The sequence below is a fragment of the Euprymna scolopes genome, chromosome 39, assembly GCF_053919585.1.
Source record: "Euprymna scolopes isolate OS-2025 chromosome 39, ASM5391958v1, whole genome shotgun sequence".
Taxonomy (NCBI): Eukaryota; Metazoa; Mollusca; class Cephalopoda; order Sepiida; family Sepiolidae; genus Euprymna; species Euprymna scolopes.
In genome coordinates, this window is record NC_136520.1 from 29924610 (window position 1) to 29947624 (window position 23015).

A 23015-nucleotide genomic window follows, 5' to 3' on the forward strand; every position below is an offset into this window, starting at 1 on the left:
TAATGCAGCATAAGCATGTTGAACCTATGGGTCCTCAGATCACCAAAGTTGATCAACGTTGAACCTGGTCAGAACCATTTGGGTGACTATTTGGGAATACCAGGCACATTATGTAGGAGGATGTCAACACCTCCCTGCAAGAACTGCAAAACCCAACATTATCTCTCCTGAAATTCATAAAAAATGGTGTTTCTTAAACAATGCTGTCAATATGAAAAACAAAATATTAAAACAGATTATGACTTACAAAATATATAAAACTAACTAATAAATTTGCAGTATAGAAAAGAAAACTAACAAGTGATCAAAAAGCAATATATAAAAAATGTTACCAAACTGGAGCCGCATGTGAATTTTATATTCCAATGAAACTTTGTTTTGAAGGAAACTGGTTCAACTTGCCTAGGGTGAGTGCTGTTTTGGGTTTGATACATGATCATACCAGTGTAATTGATTCATCTTTAGAATATACCTTTATGCTGGGAAAATGTAGTGCTTTCAACAAATCCACCGTGTTGGTTTTGGTCAGATTTCACATTTGGTCATGGATCTGTCATGGCTCTGCAGTTGGATAAGAGAGAGGAATGGGTGAGGGCCTAGCATTCATTGCTATATATCTTTATGCTCTTTACACAGTTTCTATATAACTTAGCTTGGATGTGGAGAAGAACAGCTTTTGATATCAGAGGCAACAAGATATAAAAATTAAATCATATTGTATGAATCCAAATATTCTATTGTTAGCATTGGTTTCCCTGATATTTTTCTAGTAAGAATTCTTTCTAGAAAGATAGCGAGGGTTACGGGGATGGACCACATGAAGATTGCCAACATCCTAAGTAAAAATGATTTTTTTTGTGGATTCAAACTTGGGACACCCAGGTCGTCAGTCCTTATTGTTGACTACTAGATCACTGTCACCTCCCGTAAAAATTCAATAAATGTAGATATTCTTTATGTATGTGACAAAGGAAGGATGACGATGATGGTGCACAAGGAAGAATCTACATAAGAAATGTAAATCACCTCCCAAATCTTTTTTTATGAAAAGGTGATAACTAAAGATTTTAAAGCGGTCTTTTTTGTAGCATTTGTAAGAATTTCACAAACTATATATTTAGATTCTTCCGACTACCGTTATCATCTTAAGTGTTATTTTTTTACGTTTCGGTTAATGTAACCTCCAACCTTCATCAGGTGTATCATGTTGAACTCTGAAATCTTTCTTGACCTCTGGAATCTGCATAGAATTTTGGACGGAAGCCTTTATTTAATCCATGGAAATAATTTGCTTTTGTTCCATTATCTGAGTAGAAGTTTTAAGAAATTCACAATTGTAACTTTGTGTAACCCACACTGAGGATTGAACCTTCAACCTCCAGAAGAATGTAGCTTTACAACTGAATTTTAACAAGTACTTTATCCATTACGCCATGAGTCCTTGAGTTCGACAGAAAGATTCCAGAGTTCGACAGGATATACTTGAAGAAGATCGGAGGTTACATCGACTGAAATGTTGTACAAATAAGACTCAAGACGAGATCAATAGTTCGAATGATCCAAATTATCAAATCATCTCAAAAATTCTGAAACGTATAATAAATTGTGTTAATTTTTATAACATCACTCATCTGATAAATGTTAGATCTTTCAGGAAGACAATTTACTAAAATGGACTCCATTTTATAAGATTTATTATTTTTTTTTAATGGATGTCTTTATATTATCTTTATTTTTAAAATGTTTTTTTATGCATTGGTCATATAATCTCTTGTCTTTTATCATAGCAGTTTGACGTATTAGAAATATTGGTAAACGTTTTGATTTCTAACATGTATAATTTTATCAGAGTGATGATATGCACTCGCTCAAAAATTATACTTTTTAATAATTATGACATTCTGAAGATATTGGTGTTAAAATTAATTTAATATTACATAGAAAATACAGAGGGGTAGGGGGCATTTTTAAAATTATTACATTAGTTGACACACTAGCATATTTCTAATATGGATGCCCATAAAACTTGGAACAAAGAATTTGTAAAATAAAAAGAAGTAGCCTGTTATTGAACTATATAATAAAATAATTTATTTAAAGAATTCAATAATTATGTTGTGAAACAAATATTTTTATAAATATTTTAATTTATTTATTTTACTTCAGTAAGTATTAAGAGATCAAGGGGCTCCCTCCTGGAGCTAACACTTGATTCTGTTATGATTTAAATTTATATCCGAGGGCTCTTTTAAGAATAGATGTTGTTCCCTTTATGGCTGCTATTTGTATTTCGTTACAGCTTGGTCTTCCAGGGATTGCTTCTAAGTATTTATGAAGATTCTTTTTTATTAACCCAGTTGCTCCTATCACAACCGATATAATGTTTATTTCTTTCAGAGACCATGTCGTTTTTAGATCATTTTTTAGGTCCTGATATTTTGTTATTTTTTCCCGTTCAGCTCTGTTAAGGCCAAAATCATTTGGGACTGTAACATCGATAGTTTACATTTTTTTTATGTATAACAAAACTCACTAAATGACTTTGATTTGATTTGGCATCTTCATTTTAAGTTTTATATTGATGAGTGTTCATCTAAAATGCCAGTGTATTCGCAAATGTACTGATTAAAAAAACTGGGGCGCTTCTACAGAATTGGGACGAGATTTTCGGAAATCGTAAAACTGAATTTCATATGAAAACAATGGTATCTACGTATTCCTCATATTTTTAAGATGATTTTATCCAAAAATTAGAAAAATCAATAAGGTAGAAAATTTTTTATTAAAGAAAATAAAAAATAGAATTTGATGAAAATGATGGTAAAACACAGGAGAGTTCAACAGGGAGGTAATTTTCCATTTGAATTAAACAAAGATGGCGGCAACTTTTCACCTGCTAACACGATTAAAGTTGTTTTTTATAATAATTGAGTAATATTCAGGTAATTACAACTGCATAATTTGGAAGATACTATTGTAACTTATTAGAATTGACAAAAAAGAATCAGTTGAAACCATTGTTTTTTATCTGAAAACTCCATTTATCAACTACAAAATCTCGTCCCAATAATGTAGACGTGGCAAAAAATTTTTTTTCTAATTTCTTGCATGATAAAATTAATTTTATTTTAATACCAATAAGTTCAGCATGTCATAATTGAAAAAACAAAAAACAAAACAAAAACGATTTTTGAATTACTGCAGATCATCTTTTCGATAAAATTACACGTGTGGGGAATTGAAGCTTTTACCAAAAATGTTTGTACTTAGACATTCTTTCATGTTTGATTTTTCCACCAAAAATTTTTCGTGTCGAATTCGATATTTAGTAAATTAATTTGAGTCTTAAAATAAATGAAGTATCAGCAATTACAATCGTTGGATCCATATGCACTCGTTAGAAAATAATTTTCTTTCCAATCTAATTTTCTGATAAAAAATAAAGACCATCCTCCATAACAGGCCAAGCAATCGTGCAACTACTCTATTTTTACTAGAGGTAATATAAATTTTCTTAGATAATTGATATAACCAATCAAAACAGAAAAAAAACTCCCCTGTGAATTGAATTTGATGTTTGGATACCAAATAATAAGAACCACAATGAGCGAATGGATAAATTTGTACAATCATTAACAAATTCATTTAAATGAAGAGATAGGTAGCTTTGAATAAACAAATGCATAAAAAATGGTGTTTCTTAAATAAACCAATGCTGTATATATATATAAAAAAAAATATACACATATTAAAACAGACTATGATTGGAAAATTTTCCAAAATATATAAAACTAGTAAATTTGCAGTATAAACAAAAAAAGTGATCAAAAAACAATATATAACAAATAAATGTTACAGCAAGATAAGTTTTTATGGTTCAACTTAGTTTAAAGCGTTTATTTACTTCGAAACGCGAGTAGTGCTGAGTGTTAAGATAGAACATGAAAAAACTGGCTGACATGAGATGGTCATCTGGGGAGTCTTGATAATTGCTAAAAAATTAAGCAAAATACTGATAGAAATCTACCCAATAAATGTCACAAGAAATTAAACTCTGACTTCTAAGAATTCCAAAATATCCGGTTCTTTATTCAGATATTCTTCCAAAAGTTTAACTGTTGATTCTTCAAAGATTAAAAAAATCTGTCATAGACTTGTAGCATTCTTCAGACTCTGATTCTGCAACATTGCTTCTGCCCCCCTCTCCACCACATCAGTATTGTTTTATATTTGCAATAGCCGTTAACAAAAATTAATGAGATTCTAATTTGTGTGAAAACAGATATTTTTTTAATAATTAAAAAACAAAACAAAACAAAACAAACAAACAAAGGAACAATTTATAATTGTCATTTTGTTACGATTGCAATATTAAATGTGATGTACAGTTGCTTTGATATCTTTAGTTTATTTGAATTAAAAGATTTAAATTTAAGATAATTTTGTCCAATTAATAATTTAATGGCCAAACGGTAAGTTAATAATTAAATTTAACTTCCAACAAGAATATTAAAAAAAAAAAAACAAACAAAAAAAAAAAACTTTGAGTACCCAGTGGTACAAAGTCATTTCTGAATATTGATGGAAAATCCTGGACATTGACATAAAAGCTAGATGAACAGAACAAATTTGTTATTTTGTTTTTATTTATTTGCAAAAAAAAATTATTCAGTATTTTTTTTTTAAACCTTACTTGTGTTTTTTTTTTTTTTTTAAAGCCTTACTTGGTTTTGCATTTGTATGCTGTAGTGACATCTGCTGTTTTGCATTTTTTTTCTTTTTTTTTCCACAGCTTTGAAATTTCGTATTATTGAACATGAATGTAATCATTTATTCATATTAGATGGCTGAAGCACTTCATGATTTGAAAACGAAAAATAAAAAAGTGAAAAGGCAGCTGACACTAAGCATGCAACGTTTTAGGTTAGGGTTAGGATAAAGAAAAATAGTTTAAAAAAAAAAAGGTTTTCAAATATATGGAAATGTTATGTTATGTTATGCCTCCTAAAATCTTAAAATACTTTAAAAAAAAAAAAACAAAAAAAAAAACACCTAAAATTTGGGAAATCTAATTAAAATTTTACAAAAATCTGAAGTATATGAATTTTCACAAATGACTTCTATTTACTTTTTATCTCTTTTTAAATTAAACAGCATATAGCCCATATTATGACCCCTATCACCTTGTAGCTGTGTTCCATAGTTCATTATGATTGGTTAATTAGTTTAGAAGTGGATTCTGTGCATACAAATATATAAACATACCTGATTTTATATAGAGATGCTAATGGAAAAGAAAGTAGTTTACAAATAAGAACAAAAGATCTTTTTTAACAAGCGACAATTACAAGGTAATCCACTCCAACGTCAATACTCAGTCTGTATTATTCGGATTACGGTTCTCATATAGGATGTTAGTCTTACAATGTTTCGGCCGAGGTAACTTCCAACCTTCTATAGGTGTGTCTTGTTGAACTCTTGAATCTGTAATGAATTTCAAACAAAATCTTTTATTTATTCCACAGGAGTAGCTTGCTCTTGTTCTATCAGCCATGACTGAGTAGAAGTCTTAGATATTTTATAATTGTATTCTTGGCGCTTCTACACTACTAGGACAAAATTTCGGAAATCATAAATGAAAACAATGGTATCTATGTATTCCTTGTATTTTTAAGATGATTATATCTAAAAATTACAAAAATCGACAAGGTAGAAAATTATTTATTAAAGAAAATTAAAAAGTAGAATTTGATGAAAACGATCGTAAGACACAGGAAAGTTCAATTTTCCGTTTTGATTTAAACAAGATGGCCACAATTTTTCACCTGCTAACATGATTAAAGTAGTTTTTTTTAATAATTCAGTAATATTCAGGTAATTTCAACGGCATAATTTTGGAAGCTACCATTGTAATTTATTATAATTGACAAGAAAAATCAGTACAAACAATTGTTTTTTAGCTGAAAACTCCATTTATCGACTACAAAATTTTGTCCCAATAGTGTAGAGTGTAGAAGTGGCATAGTCTTCGTATTGTCTGTATTAAGGATTGAACCTTCAACCTCCAGAAGACTGTCACTAAAAACTGATTATAATTTAGCACTTATATGCATTGCTGGATTAAATAAATGATTCTTTCAAAACTTTGTGCAGATTCCTAAGTTTAACAAGACACTTGAAAATAGGTTGGAGGTTACATCGACCAAAACGCAGTGAGAATAACATCGAAGATGAGAACAATAATCTGAATAATGCAAATCATCTATCCTCATCTAAAAAAAAAAAAATTTTCAAAACAATAATAAAATTGTAATAAATGTTACCAATATGTGCATCCGTATTTTTTTTCTTAAATTTACATTGATTCGTTTTTCTCCATTGATACAATTCTATAAATGTTTTTTATCTTTTTTTTTCTCCTCCATTAGCCAATAATAATACTAGCTCCTCCTCCTCCTCCTCCTCTTCCACGTCTACCAAAACTACAAGTAAGTTGCATTCTACTTCTATTTGCTTGTATGCTAAAATTGTTACCATCTGTCCATCCATACATATGTTTAAAAAAACGCTGTCAAAAGAAATGGACACTTCATGACAATTGGATTTTTCCATCAGTTTTTTTTTTTTTTTTTTTTTTTTTGTTTTTGTTTTTTTCAGAGATCTAAGTTTTCTTCACGAAAATTATTTGTGCATTACTTTTTTGTTTTAATTCTTTATCTAAGTTTTTGATTTACATCGATCATCATCAGGATATATTATATTTTGTGTGGGTTGATTTGATCTGAATTTCAGGCGGGTGAAGCGCTCTTTATCTGTTGGTGGGCAATTGCCTAGAGATGGTATCTCAATAAAAACACTGGTCCCCATCAGCACACTGGGTTGGTACCTGGAAGAGGATCTGGCCTTTAAAAATCTTGCCTCAGTTAAGGAAAATGGCTTCAAAAGAAATCTTACAAGAAATAAATTTGAGAGTCAATTTCTAAAAGTCACCCAACACATGCTAGCATGTAAAATGGGCTCTAAACAAAATAAAATTATGTGTGTGTATATATATAAACGGCTATATGTCTGTCTCCATATTTTCAAACTCTATCTCCTCCGAAACTAAAAGTCACAGAGCAGCACTATGGGTCTCAAATGATTGGATTTTTTTACAGGCTGTTTTTTATGCCAGTTAAAATAGTTCTAAGGGGTCAAAATTGAAAAAAATCATTAAACATTTTGTACATTCATCTTAGTTTTTTTTCAATTTTTAATCACTTTATATACATGTCACATTGGTACAGTTGTAATGTTACCAGCTTTGAATGCTACAGCTTCGGTTTCGATTCTAGCTGATGGCACGTAAATACTTTTTTTTAATTTTTGAAATCGCGAGTCTATAATAATTTGTATGAAATTTAGACAAATTAAAATATCATATTTAAGCATATTTTATGCCTGGCCATAGTCGGCTCCTCCCTCCCACTAATACATACATACATATATATATATATATAATAAATTCCACAGCCAAACAACGTCGCAGCCCACAAGAGCCATGACAGTCAAAGAACCGGAAGTCCAAGACTCGAGTTTCGCCATCATTTGGGCTCATCAGTTAGACACATCCGAACTCAGGATTCGAAACCCGAGCCTCTTGCATGCAAGGCAAGCACTCTACCAACTGAGCAAACGCCCTGCACACAAGAATTTCAATTAACCAACACAGATCAAATATATATAATTATTTATTCGAGGGTAAACAGTTACATATAGTCGCTAGAAACAGACATCTGTTTCAGTCAATGAGACTTCGTCAGGCGACCCTGAACCATTCAAACTTTCTTTGATGCCGTATAGTTCAGAGTCGCCTGATGAAGTCTCATTAACTGAAACAGATGGCTGTTTGTAGCAACCATATGTAACTGTTTAACCTCAAAAAAATAATAAAAAAATATTTTGCTCTTGTTATCGAACACTATCTAACAACCTCATATTCATTAGTCCCTACTTTTGAACATCTCAAACCTGAATTTTTATATCTCTCTCTCTCTCTCTCTCTCTCTCTATATATATATATATATATATATATATATATATATATATATATATATAATGGTGTCTATAAAAAAAAAGCACCTGTCTCCATCAGCTCATTGAGTTGGCGCCAGAAAGAGCATGCAACCTGTAAAAATCTTGCCTCAATTACAGAAATGACTTCCAAAGAAGTCAATTTCTAAAAGCTGTTCAGTACATGCCAAATGGACATTAAGTCGAATATGATGATGAATACATTCAAGTTTAATAAAAATTTGTGTAAAGTAAATTAAAGATATTATAAAGCTATTTGCTTTCTTGCTTCCCCTTACCACTTTAAATGGTTTCATCTAGAGGCTAGAAAATGTCACATTTTTTACTCACTAATTTTTGTGTGACAGGATGGATACATATTTATATAAAAATATACAAATAAATACACATTGGTCTTTAAACTGATGATGATGATTGTAATGATATTTAACTTGGGTTAGTTGAGTCGGCTCTTTCCATTGAATTTACTGAATTCTGAATGATAGTCAACCAAGCACAATAGTCCATTACCAACATTAAGACAAGTGATATCCAATTTTGATACCATCACCAAACACTGTAAATTCACGGATTGATAATGCAGTTCTGTATCCTGTTTCATCGTTCGGAACCATGTTTTGAATTGGCTACTTGCAACCCCAAAGTAGAGCAAGATTAATACTTTTTTGATAAATTCGCTTAACGAATGTAGTCAAACTGCAAGGACCTCTCAAAAAAATTTTTCTGAAAGGTGGGTATTTGACACTGCACACAGTCTGTTTCACTAAAGGCAAGCTGTTGCCCACTAAATTGGAGAATGCAATAGAAATGATCAAAGATTTGCAGTCTGCAAAGGTCTATAGTTTTTAACAAAGGAGGATGATATGAACAAAAAGCGGATAAACTTTGATTATCTGTTATATGAAAGACAAAATATGTGTGTATGTCTGCCAAAAACTTTCGACATACGCAACGGATCCTTACGAGTTAGGTATCCATTTAAAGCTCGATCCTTCGGACAACAAATATCGAAAAGTTGGCCAAAAATATTCATTCCTTCACCCTAAACTTAACCATTTTTTGCAAGGAAGGGTTGCTTTTCTTCGACATTTTCGCAAGCCATTATCTCCGTTGGATTGACTACGCTTAATTTCAACGCTCTCAACTTCCATGGCTAAAATGTTACTTTTATTTTCCTCCTTCGCATTATCGGTTCGAGCCTGCCTGCCTACCACCACTTTTTTTTTTTTTTTTTTTTTTTTTAAACACCTTTCTCCACCCAAACTGCCTACTGTTGTTTTGACCCCCCCCTCCATGCTACTACCACTTTTTTTAATCCTCCCACCACTCCCGGGGATTCCTTACTACACAGCCTCCACACACACCTGGGCAATGTTGGGTACCTTTGCTAGTTGGATAGTAAAACGGATGTTAAACTAAATATGATGAACAAAATAAATAAATCATCTAAACCTTCAAAATCATACAAATCTTCTTTCAAAATATAATATATTGTTGTTGCAATGGCATTCATCCTGGTCAGGTTGAATGAGCATCTGCCTAGCCTGCAATACCTCCTAAAACATGATGACCCATGTACTGCGATTCTGAGCTAAGTTCCATGATATGGCTAGCCAATCATGATCCACCAAAGGCCAATCATTTATGGACCCAAAAGCTCCGGTAACTCCTACTTGATGTTGTCCAAACCCTCGACTCTCCACTGATATGTTTGCACCACCCAAGCAGGAGTACATTGCATATTCTTTTTCTAGGTAAGTAGTTGTATGCCAAAACCATTATAGACATTGTGACAAGATTTCGGGTTTAGTTGTATCAGAACTGCAGAGGAAGATTGACAGATTATGAGACATGGTCAATGAAGATGTCATTATATATATATTCCTGATGATGATTTATGCAAGTTGAAAGATTAAGATAAAATTAAAAAAAAAACATATATATATATTTTTTTTTTTTGTTTCAAGAATCTAGCAAAAAACTGTTTGAGTTTTGAACAAATTGATGGAAAAAAATATGCTGTGATCATTATAGGTCTATTGTTCTTTTAACAACGTTTATTGAAGTGGATATTTGCTACCCACATACATCGTAAATGTTTCGATGAATACGACCACCAAGAAAATCTTAAATCTTTTCTTTATTTTTTCAATTCTTTTCTCATGTTCACACAAGTCCTGACATTTTTTCTTCAATCAATTTTATTGACAAAAAGTGCAACAAGTAATTAAAAATAACAAAATATTGCATCTATATACCATTTGAATGTTTGTCCAAGGCGACTTTAAACATGGATATATTAGGTCTCATTGTGACCGCCTTTAACAGGCTGTTCTAGGAATTGGAAACACAGATAAAAAATGCTGCTTTTCTTCTGTTGTGACTAAAACGACAATAGGACATATCCTTCAGGTGACCGCAGAGATAGCGTTATTATATGATAACTAGACTTACCTGTTAGGTCACAACAACTACTTTTATTTATTTTAATTTCGTTTGAAAATTCATAAAACTGTGACATTTTTCAAGATATTCTTCTTGCAAAACTAAAAATAATATCCCTTAACTTAATTATCCTCATTAATATCATCCTTATTATTGTAAAATGTGTGTTTTTTTTTTAAAGATAGCAAACTTTAAATTAAAATATATATCACAGGAAAAATATTTTTATGATACAAATATGTGTTTTTATCCAAAGATTAATTTTAGACATAATTTAAATACAATTCCCAGTATATGGTCTCGTGACTTGCAAATATATGGCGTAATCTAGCGGTGCAATTTTCACAAACTCTATACATTAAATTTAGCTGTATTTCTGTAGTAATGTGTCAAATATTATCTTCCAAGTGGTTTATTGTGTCTGGTTTATCAGTGTAGACGTGAGACTTTACATATCCCCAAAGAAAATAATCTAATCGGGTTAAATCGCACAAATGAGGTGGCCAGTTGACAGATCCATTTTGAGAAATTACTTGTTCATCAAATGTTTTTATTAGTAAATTGATTGTATCGATATCATTTGCAAATACTTCTTAAGCATCAGTCTCTTCATGATGAATTGCTAAACCAAGCTGAACTAAAAAAATCTGATAGTTGCCAAATCTGCACTCAAAGAAATGTAGTTGTCAATTTCAAGTTTGCTGCCTCCAAAAACATCCTATATTATGTAGAAGTTTTTTTGTTTTTTTTTTTACATGGGCATCACCACTTATCAAGGCCAAGAGGCCACTCGAGGATAAGGGTTAAAGAGTGTACAGTAGAAATTGGACAATATAGTAATCGCTAGTAATGGAAATTCGGTACATTTGTTAACAAGTAGGACGGCTCATCAAGGCAACCATATTGTAGTCAGCTGGAAAGCAGGAAAACGGAAGACAATTCCACAGGCGTGCAGTTCTAAGAAAGAAGCTTTGTTCATGGAATCTACATTTAGGTTTAGGCACAGATAACGAGTGGGGGAAATTATTGATAGTGTTTTCAGCTAGATGAGTGTTTCTTGTGAAAGTTTGGCGAGGGGGGACCAGTCAAACACTTTCCATGAAAATAACAATACAGCAGAGACAAACTCGCTACATCTCTTCTGTGAGACAGTGATTGCAGGGAAGAGAAAAGGATATCTCCTACGAGGCTACGAATTCTATCAAGGCAGGACAAGTCCTTTCTAGCAGCTCCTGCCCAGATGTGGCAACAGTATTCCATCCTTGGATGTACCTGGCTCTTATATAAATAGAGAATTGCATCAGCAGTGGGATATCTACTGGATCGATAGAAGGATCCCACCATTTTTCCAGCGACCTTGGCAACAGATTTGATGTACGTGTTCCAGGAGTAAAGGTCAAGCCCAGAAGCTTGTTAAAACTTGAGGCCTCCTCAAGACGAGAGCCATTCATTTCAACTGATGCCAGATGGGGATCAAAACGTTGATGATGTAAAGAGAGAAGCTTGGTTTTAGATGCATTAAAAGTAATCAGCCACTCCTTTCCTCATTTACCACATGCTCAAGATCAGAGGAGAGAGAATCTGAGAGAACTTGGTCGTTTACTATCTTAGATGTGCTACCATAAATGTCTACAAATGATATAAGGATGTAATGTGGAAGATCATTAATGTAGATCAGGAAAAGAGTTGGGCCCAGGATGGACCCCTGAGGGACTCCAGCATTAATACTGTGAACTTCTGATTTTTGCCCATCAACTACTACTCTTATGAACCTGTCAGAAAGAAATGATTTAATAATTGAGAAGACATTTCCAGCTATACCATAGTTAGAGATCTTGTGAAGTAAACCTTTATGCCATACCCTATCAAAGGCCTTAGTCAAGAGCAATTGCCCTAGAAAGGTTGCCTCCGTCAAGAGATTCATTAATCCTATGAGATATGACTGTAAGCACATCTGCTGTAGATCTAGCAGAACGGAAACCATATTGTGTGTCACTAAGAAGATTATTTTTGCTGAGATGGTTGATTACTTCTCTATTTAACAAAGATTCCAGCAACTTACTCATGACGCACAGGAGACTTATTGGCCTGTACTGAGAGGGGGATGAGCGATCACCTGAATTCTTTAATACAGGCCATACTGATGAGATTTATCACTAGTATCATCTGTGGAAATATTTTACAGTTGTATCTTTCGCCTCTTGTATATTGCTGCCATCCTTAAAAATATTTAATATTTTCAATGGCCATCATGAACGCAGACCCCCATAATATTATTGCATATTTTATCAAATTGAAACATACTTGTCTAATATTCTGGTAAATGTAGTTTCAAAATATATTTGATTATGTGAGTTTTATTTCCAAAATCATTATAGTAATTTGTAACCTAGTTCTAATCTATGAACCGTCATTGTGTATGCAAACCTCATAATATTACTGTAGCATTCTAGCCTGAAGACTATGGAAGTGTATTTTAGCTAATTTCATGTTGGACACAATAGCAACATTGGATGAAATTTTAAATATTACTTTTTTGTATTGCATCTTCGGTATTCAGGCTATTCAATCTTTTTTTTTTTTTTTTAACTAGGGAGTCATTAAAAGCCACTCGAGAATAAGGGTTAAAGAATATAAGGTGGTAGTGTAGTAATCATTAATGGTGTAGATTGGGTAGAATTTGGATTATTTAAGGTGATGGCTCAACTAGAACTTGTTTACATTGGACTTCAATGCTACCATATTATAATCAGCTAGTAAGCAAACCAATGGAACAGTGTTCCACAGGCAGTTCTAGAAAAGAAGCTTTGTTCATGGAATCTGTGTTAGGTTTAGGCACATTTACAGAGTGGGAGAAATTGTTGATAGTGGTTGTAGCTAGCCGTTGGTTTTTTTTTGTTTTGGCAAGAGGGTGGTCATAGATTGGAGCTCAGACGAGCACTTTCCATGAAAATAATGATAGAGCAGAGACAGGCTCACAATGTCTCTTCTGTGTGAAAGAGATTACAGGGAAGAGAAAAGAACATCACCTACTAGGTTTCGAAGAAAGAGAGTGGTGGGTGATAATATACGTAAAATAATGAAATTGTCATCGCGTATTATTATGTTGATTATTAACATAATTTCTTGAAAATGGATAACGATATAGCTGATCTAGTGTTACTGGCTTCCTGACGTAAAATATACCAAACATTTTTCCTTTCTCTTTGCAGAGCTCAATCATGTTTTGCAAAACAAAAAAACAAAAACAACAATTTTCCTCTACAAAACAATCAAACCAAACATGAATTTAAGCATTTAAAAATATAAAGAACTTAAGTATAAAACTTTTTTCTCCAATTTACTGTATGGGGGTCATTAAATAATCTGAAAATGTTATACTATAAAACAAAACAACTTAACCAAACCAAAGACATAGCTGAAAGCCCTTGGACAAATAAAAATATTTCTAACATTGAAAATTTCTATTTCTATAGTTCGTATCTGTCTCTGTATTAGTTCATAGCCGTCTGCCTCCATGGAAGAGTGGTTAAAATGTGTTCTAGTTATTCTAGGTAAGTTTTATAATTGTATGAAGTAAAAAAATTGTCTTTGTGGGAACATATAAAAAGCCACTGAAAAACAGCAAAAAAGATTATAGAGGTGCTTGTCGGCCTTATTCAACAAAACATGCCTAAGGCAAGGATGTGAGATCTCTGCTTTCTACTGGAATTCTGCTTCTTTATAAATAAGAAAAAAAAAATACAATTTTGCTTTCTCTTTGAATTCAGAAAAGGCTTTTTGGTGCAAGTCCAGAATTCAACCTAATTAAAAAAAAAAAAAAAAAAAAAAAAAAAACGATAAAAAAGACAACAAAAATACAGAAAAATCTTTATGATGTATGTATCTATCATGGAACAAAAATGTCATATTCCAAAAATTACGTTAATTGATCAAGTACATTTTTTTTTTTACTAAGAAAATCCAATTTTGTGAGGAAGCAAGAATGATGTTTTGATCCCGAGACAACTCAATTCGAACTAACAAGATTATAAGGGAGACAACTCAATTTGAACTATAAAGATTTTAAAACAAGCCTTGTAATAACCACGGTATACTATTAATTGTTAAAAATAGTAAAAAAAGAATTTTTTATATAAAAATAAAATACTTGATCAATTTACATAGTTTTTGGAATATGACATTTTCATTCTGTGATGGATACGTACATCATAAAGATTTTCCTATATTTTTTTTTTTTCTTTTTTGTTTAATTCTGAATAAGAACCTGCTTTTTTTTTCTTTTTTGTTAAACAAAGATTGAGTTCTGCTAAATCATTAGAGCTTTTATGTCCTATTTTTGTAATTTGGCTCTATCTGCAGGTAGGGATTGGAAGGGTGGGGTGCATGACCTCACCATTTTTTCTTTTCTTTTTTTTTCTTTTCTTTTTTTTTCTTTTCTTTTTTTTCTTTTCTTTTTTTTCTTTTCTTTTTTTTTTTTTGCTATAGGCCACTCACATCTCTGCTAAAGGAAGATTTTCTGCTTAAACATACTTTGAGGTGTGTGTATGTGTGTATATATATATATATATATATATATAGTGTGTCTGTGTTTTGTATAATGAAACGTTCTGAAAGTAAATATATTGTATTTAACAGGAAGTTTGACTTTCATATATTGTTGTTGTTAAGCATGTTGGACTTCTGCATAGAGCTCATAAAGATTGCGCCTCAGAATTATCTGGTCTGCATAAAATCCTCCTCATTGGTCGCAGTTGTTCGGTAACCTGTTCTCTGTGTTCTCACACAGAGAACACCAAGTTTCAATCGTTGCATGCAAAGTCGGGTAAGGTTTGTCTCAGAATATGCAAAGGAATGGCACAGAATCAACATCACTTTAACTCCATAGATTTTTAGTTCTGCGCTTGACATTTCTTTACTTGTCACACACAGAGATAGTTTGGATTACCGACTAGTATCATTCTCAAGTATCTTTTTAGTGTCTCTGTAGAAACATTTGTTAAGATCTGAAGATACTTCATTCTACAAATCCTGACCAAATATTTCAAATAGCATGGTATTCGAAGCCTAAATAAGATCCTCCTCAACACTGCAATACACTGGCTCATACAAGGAATCGTGCACACTCTAGTGATGTTACCTTAAGTAACACCGCTTAGCTGGATACTCCACTACTAGTAGTGGGGCAGATCGCTGAAACAATCTTTCACTTGGTGATACAAGCACCACAATTGAAATTTGTCAGGTTTGCTTCTGCAGCCATCTTGAAAACTGGCAGCCATCTTGAATTTTCTGATGGCTAACATTCTTTTCTTAAAATGTATGTTTTGAACATCATTTGTGCCAATTTTGGTGCTTGTATCACTAAGTGAAAGAGTGAAAGATTCTTATGGAATATTGAGATATTCCATAATATAGAGTAGATAAAGTTTTGTACTGGAATCTGGTAAGACCAAGAGACCACAAGAAAGATAAACTATAACATAGTTAACTGGTCAATTAATGAGAGGAAAATTAATGTTCTGCATTTCTTTGCTGAATATTTGAGAGGTAAAGGAGAATGTTAGTTGGACACTTGGATATCTATGTATCTAATATAGAAATCAAGTTTTAGTTTTGAAAAAAAAAGGGGCCCATTGATTTTTGAGAACTTATTGAAGTAAAAAAAAAAAACATCAGAGTGCAAGGAATCCTGATGCTGACTCCACCTGGATTTTCACTAGAGTTCTATTATTTCTGACACTATCACCTTATCAACCAGACTCCCACAGTGAGGGTCCTGAATATGACCTTAACCTATATCCGATGATGAGGTCCCAACTTGTGGGCTTTGGGGAGTGTGGAACCACTCCTTAATTGCTATTGCTCCCAGGTTCATTCTGACCCGGAGTGGTAGTACCTGTTAGAGTCCCAACTATGGGTCAAATAGAAACCGACTTAAAAAAAAACAAAACAAATATATTCTATTAAAACTTTTTCTTCAAAATAACTGGATTTGGCATTAAATAACCTAAAAAGGATTGATATGCCGTAAAACAAAAACAACCAACCAACCAACCTGCAGTGAGGCAGAGTTGAATTTGAGGAGGTGGGTGTCTATCTCTGTGTAAATAGCTTTATATTTATTTTTGTCAATAACATGCAGTTTGAAAACCAACAGAGAATAATGCAACTGGATTTGAATCTGCACCAGAGAACCAAGTGACTAGAATGATGTTGAAACCGTTTATACTGACTACCGACTCAAATTTGTTATTTGATGTTTATGTCTATGCTATTTAGTTTTTAGACGTCAGGTGGCTGAGTGGTTAAAGCCTTTCCTAACTATTAGAAAGGATCTGTATTTTTCTCTGATATTTCAATCTAAATGTTGTTTACAGGATAAATATTTTCTTTTTTTTTTTTTTTCAATTTTCTTATTTTTTCTTTATGCTGGAATTAGGGTATCCTATGCAATGCCAAACTTTCAACCGCTATTTCAGAGACTCTAACGAAGAGATTTTTAAAGATTCTAACTATCCCTTTAAGTGCAATTGTTTGTATCTCTTTTGTACTTGGTTCACCGGGTATATTTGGAGATAGTTTTTTTGTAATTATTTTCATGATTCCAGTTGCTCCTATAATTAATGGAATGATGGAGATCTTCTTAATATTCTGTTCATGTTGTACACAAGACTTTGATATTTCGTTATCTTCTTCCTTTCTCCACTCTATTTAAGTCAGCATCAGTATGAGTGTGTTTTTATTTATTTAGTTAGTTATTTTAATTTTCTTCCTTTGAAAATTGTAATGCTGGGTATAGGACAGCCAAACCAGCTACCAACATTGCCCAGCTCTTGAAACCAACCAAGAGCTCTTTTTAGTATCCCCGTTGTTCCCTTAACTGCAATTGTCTGGATCTCTTTTGCACTCGGTTCACCAGGAATATTAGTTAGGTAGGACTTCAGGTTCTTCTTCATAAGCCTTGTAGCACCTATAATAACTGGTATGATTGATATCTCCCTAAGATTCCAGTTTCTTCTCCTTCTTCTTCCAGTGTATCTATGTATGCATGCATGTGTGTGAAAACAGAACTTCTTGTTAAATAGAATGTTTCATTGCATACAATGTCCTCGTGTGTGTGTGTGTGTTATATATATATATATATATATATATATCTTTAAGCAGTAAGTAATTATTTAAACATTTATTGTTTAAAAAAAAATTGTGTGTTATGTTGATTGCAGTTTTTTCATTAATATTTGCAATGATTGAATAACCTTTTGCCAATTTGGGATAAAGGAAATTTCTGATTTACATATAGTATTTTTTTTTCATTTTGTGTAAGTCATCTTCCAAATTAGGTAGATGCCGTGTTTAATTTAAAAGAAATAATAAAAAAAATCTTAATAAAAATTTTTTATTTCTTTTATTTTATTTAATTTCCTCTTTTTTTATTTTTATTTCACTTTTTATTTAATTTTTGAAATTTTATTTTCACTTTATTTTTTATTTTATTTTTTTTAAATGAAAATAGTTTTAATTTTTATTTATTTTATTTCTATTTTCTTTTAAATTGTTTGTAATTATTTTAATTTTTTATTTCTTTTTTATATTTTTATATCTTTTATTTCTATTTTTATATTTTTTTATATTTAACATTCACATCATAAAATTTCACAAGAGTAGACACAAAAAAAAATACAAAAAACGGAATCTAACCATAAATGATTCCATAAGACTATATTTCACAATATTTCTAACATATGGTATTATTATTATTTAAATGGTTATGGAACATTTTCCTCATCTTGGTTATTAAAACATAAAATAGAAGCATAAGCTTTTGAGTTTAGATTGTGATTCTTGTTGTTGCAGTCTCCAGGTTTAACTCAGCTTCTACCTGCTCTAAAGCTAATTCATTAAACAGGCTTGAAAGAGATACAGTTTTACTTTCACTTTGATCTTCTTGACCCTCAACAGAGCTTGACAAAATGTATCCTGCTGATTCTGCTTCATTATCACCAGTAGAAGATGTAGAATCCAATTCTTAGGGTTTTCCATGTCATTCTTTGAAAATTTAAATTTGAATATTGGATCTAGGAAAGTAGACATACACAAGTTTTTATTATTTAGATAAGATGAAAATCTTGTTTCCATTGATTCATTGAATTGTTCAACAATGGTAACGATTTCACTCATATCAGAAATATTAGAATTAGATTGGACAGCTTTTGAAAGAAATAACCTCAAAACTCAAATTGTATGAGGTCGGTGCAAAAATAATGTTGTTTTTATCAGATAGATATATACATCAAAAACGACATTATTTTTACATCAACCTAATATTAGCTTGACAAGAAAGTTCTTGTGGAATCTTTAATTTTGATTTCAAATAAGTTTTCATTATAATACCTTTACTTTATATACCATTTTAAAGAGCCTTTTTTGCTCTATCTAATCATTTAAATTACAATCATTTTAAAACAGTTATGTCTTCTTTTCAGAACGTTGAATACAAAATGGAAAAAAAAAAAATTTGCACAATTTTCTTATTTCAATTCAAGCTAGGCCGAAAAGCTGCTGAAACGGCTTTTGATATCAATGAAGTATTTGGCCCAGGAACCAATACTGATCACAGCACAATGGTTTAAAAAATTTTGTGGCGGCAATGAGAGTCTTGAAGATGATGAGCGTAGCGGTCAGCCATCAAATGTTGACAAGAGCTTTAGTTAAAGCCAATCGATGCACAACAGTTCGAGAACATGTTTTTTGAATTAGATGTAATATATATGACGATTTCCAACCACTTAAGAGAGATTGGAAAGACAAAAAACTTGATAAATGGATGCTTCACGAATTGAACGACAACGAAAAGAAATGGCGTCATGAAGTGTCATCTTCCTTTCTTTTACGCAACAAGAATGACCTGTTTCATGACTGTGTTGTGATTTTTGATGAAAAATGTTTTCTTTACAACAATCGGCGATGCTGAGCTCAGTGGTTAGATGCTAACTAACAAAGCTTCAAAAAGCCAGAGTTGCACAAAAAGAAGATCATTCTGATTGTTTGTTGGTCTGCGACAGGTCTCATCCATTACAGTTTATTGAATGCAGGCAAAACCATTATGGTAGAGAAGTGCTGTCAACAAATGGATGAAATGCATCAGAAACTTCAACAACACCAAGCATTAGTCAGCAGAAAGGGCCCAATTTTCCTCCGCAACAATTGCCTGACTGTATGTTGCTAAACTGACCTTGCAGAAGTTGAACAAATTGGGCTATGAAACTCTGCCTTATCTACCACACCTCACATCTACCACACATCACTTTTTCAAGTATCGCAACAACTTTCTACATGAAAAATGCTTCAAAAACCTAAGCGATATCAAAAATACTTTCAGCGACTTTATCGTCACCAGAACACAAGGTCTGTACGTTACTGGCATAAATACACTTATTTTGTGTTGGCAAAAGTGGTATGATACTGATGGTGCATATTTCGATCAATAAATTTTTTTTTGGAGTGAAGATATGTTCATTCGAATTTAAAAGTTAAAAACTGCAAGTATTTTCTTGTCAACCTGATAGGTATTATCATTGATATAGTTGAAGTTCTGTGACTTGTATCTTTGGTGATTTCTTCAAATGAACTCAGTAACTGGACAATTTTTTGAACAAGTCCCCATTGGTAAACTGTTAAGGTAGGAATCTTATTCTCAACAGCATATATTACAAGAGCTTTTCGTTGTTCTAAATTTCTTTTTAGCATATAATATGTTGAATTCCACAGTGTGATCACATCTTGAATGTGTTTGTTTTTCCAAATTTAACATCCTGTTGGGAAAATAATGAGTCATTTATTGAGAATTGCAATGAATGTATGATACATGATAGTGATTCTAAACCACATTCCCTGACACCAGCAACCATATTTCTACTGAATCCCACAAGATTAAGAAAATTTTATTGAAGATTTTAGACTCATTAAGAACATTGTGCAATTCTTCCCTTATTCTTTACCTGTTTGTGTACCAAGGAATGGAACAACTCTAAGCGCAGCTCTGCACTGTTCAAAGTCTTTTGAAAGCCAATGATCTGTCAATCTTAGAAAAGGAGAATTATCTGTTGTAGCTGTCCAAATGTCTGTTGTCCATGAAATGCTGCTAATTTCAGAAAGAGACAATTGAATTTTTGCTTTACTTTTGTAAATATATTAAAACATATTTTGCAGTGAAGTATTTTTTGATGGAATGCTGTAATTTGAACAAAGTTTTGCAATAAGCCTTTTAAATCCAATGTCAGACGTTACAGAATATGGTCGAATATCAACAGCAATTATTTCTCTTGTCAGATAATGGATCTCTTGTAACCTGTGATCATTAATATCCCAAAGTTTCTTTGTGGTCAATATTGATTCTATAGTAGTTTGGTGTTTCATTGGAGGCTCGTAGTTGCTGCCACTTGTTCCTGGAATGTTTATCCCTGAATATTCATTGTGCTTCCTTTTTCTTATCTGCATTTTTGCTTATTTTCAATGAACATTTCTAAGATTGTTTAACATATTAGTTATAAAAGTTGTTGCTGATTTGCCACCCTTTGATATGATGGTTTGACACAACTTGCAGACAGCTGTATTCTTATTCTTGGGATTGACATACAAATACTTCCAGCAGAAACTGGTTGTCATAATGGCTGAGGGTTGTTGTGTTTTTACATATTTAAATTACTTGTGTCTGATATCTAATTAATAATTTATCTCAATAAAATATACATTGTCTAAACCAGAAAAATAAAAATATCTAATGGTAGCAAGAGTCCAAAAATGAGGAACAAGAAGATGAAGAATGCTTTATTTTGGTTCGTACATTGTCACAATTTACTGTAAAATTCCTCAACATGAAAATTAAAAGATGAAGTAATAATTTTCTTTGACAGTGATTTAAAGTAAAAAAATAATCATGTTAATTCGATAGGAATAGAAAGGAGGAAAATTTTCCATATGCTTAAATCTATTTGCCTCAAATTCAGTGCAGTTATTAAAATCTGTGTTAACAGCGCATCATGTCTGTTATTCAATAATATGGTCTAGACCAATGATGTTCAACGTGGTCCATAGAAGAATTTTTGAAATTTCAACTTGTGATTTCTTCACAAAAGTAAATACTTATCAGGTTAAGACATTAAAGCCTAATTGTCAGAAATAATTGCTAAAGTAGGTGCACCATAAGGATACAGAGAAAAACTGATTAAACCTGCTATGCTAACTTATGTTGAAAGAAGGTGCAGCAGTGCTTGAAAAAATACCTCTGTCAAGAGCAACAGTAACAAGAAGGCAAGATGAAATGATCGAATATGTTCAAGATAAATTAATAGAAATTCTTCCAAAAATTTTTTTCATACAAATTGATGAAACAACAATTCATAATCAAGCACTGTTGCTTTCATATGTCAGATTTGTATATCAGAATGACATCAAAGAACAAATGCTATTTTTTTAGTTTGTCAGAGAAAACAAGTGGAGGAGACATCTTTTTAGAAGTAAACAATTATTTGAATAATAACAATATTCCATTAACTAATTTGATTCAAATCAGCACAGATGATGCTGCATCCATGACAGGCAGGATTAAAAAGTTTGTAACACAAATGAAAACTGTTGCTCCTCATCTTATGCATGTACACTGCATTATTCACAGGCAACATTTGGCAGCAAAAAATATCGGTGGCAATATGGAGGAAGCTATTAATGCGGGTATATCAGGAATAAATTTTATAAAAAACAAATTCCTTGAATGACAGATTATGTGAAAAATTTTGTGAAGATGAACAATTTAAAAAAATGCTCCTTCAAACAGATGATAGGTGGCTTGCCAAAGATAAGTCTTGATAGATTTTTTTAGTATGTGGCAAGCTGTACTTGACTTCTTAAAATTCAAATCTGAATCTGTTGACTCAATTAAAAGACAAAAGCTCAGAAAATTTGGGATAATCTGAATAAAAATGCAATTAAATCAGTGACATTTTTAACTTTGTAAATGAACTAAGTTTGCAACTCTAAGGAAGGAAATCTGACCTTGTCATTTGCTCACAAAAGATTAAAGGTTGAAAATATGTTGAAATACTGGAAAACTCAACTTGACAAGCAAGCTCAATCATTATTTAAAGATTTAAATAGCATCAACTCAAATCCAGAATGTGTCATAGAATGTGCTGAACATCTGGAAGGACTGAAGAAAGATTTTGAGAGAAGATATGAGGAACTCATCAACACAACTTCTTGTGGTTTCAAGATTTAACAAACTTTGAACTTGAAGATACCATGGAACCTAAAGTAGTTCAAGAACTTTTTGATGTAAAAGAAAATTCAAAGTTGTTGATAAAAATTCAAGATGAAGGATTTTTTGGATATATTAAAATAAAATCAGCAAATCCACAAATTTATGACTTAGTTGAGCTCAGCATATTATCCTTTCTGATAACCTGGCTAGTAGAAGCGGGCTTTTCAGCTGTTGCTGA

At 32.0% G+C, this 23015-nt stretch overlaps 1 protein-coding gene across 50 annotated transcripts in view; it reads left to right on the forward strand.

Annotated features, from left to right (window-relative positions):
• LOC145263687 (SWI/SNF-related matrix-associated actin-dependent regulator of chromatin subfamily D member 1-like) overlaps positions 1-23015 on the forward strand; it is a 273700-nt gene that overhangs the window by 144711 nt on the left and 105974 nt on the right. For 44 of the 50 annotated variants that reach the window (XM_080120590.1, XM_080120583.1, XM_080120574.1 and 41 more), the window contains one exon: positions 6429-6488. The exons of the other annotated variants lie outside the window; for them this stretch is intronic. In XM_080120590.1, the coding sequence (XP_079976716.1) occupies positions 6429-6488 (60 nt within the window). The remainder of the gene's footprint in view (positions 1-6428; positions 6489-23015) is intronic. 50 annotated transcript variants of the gene reach the window in all.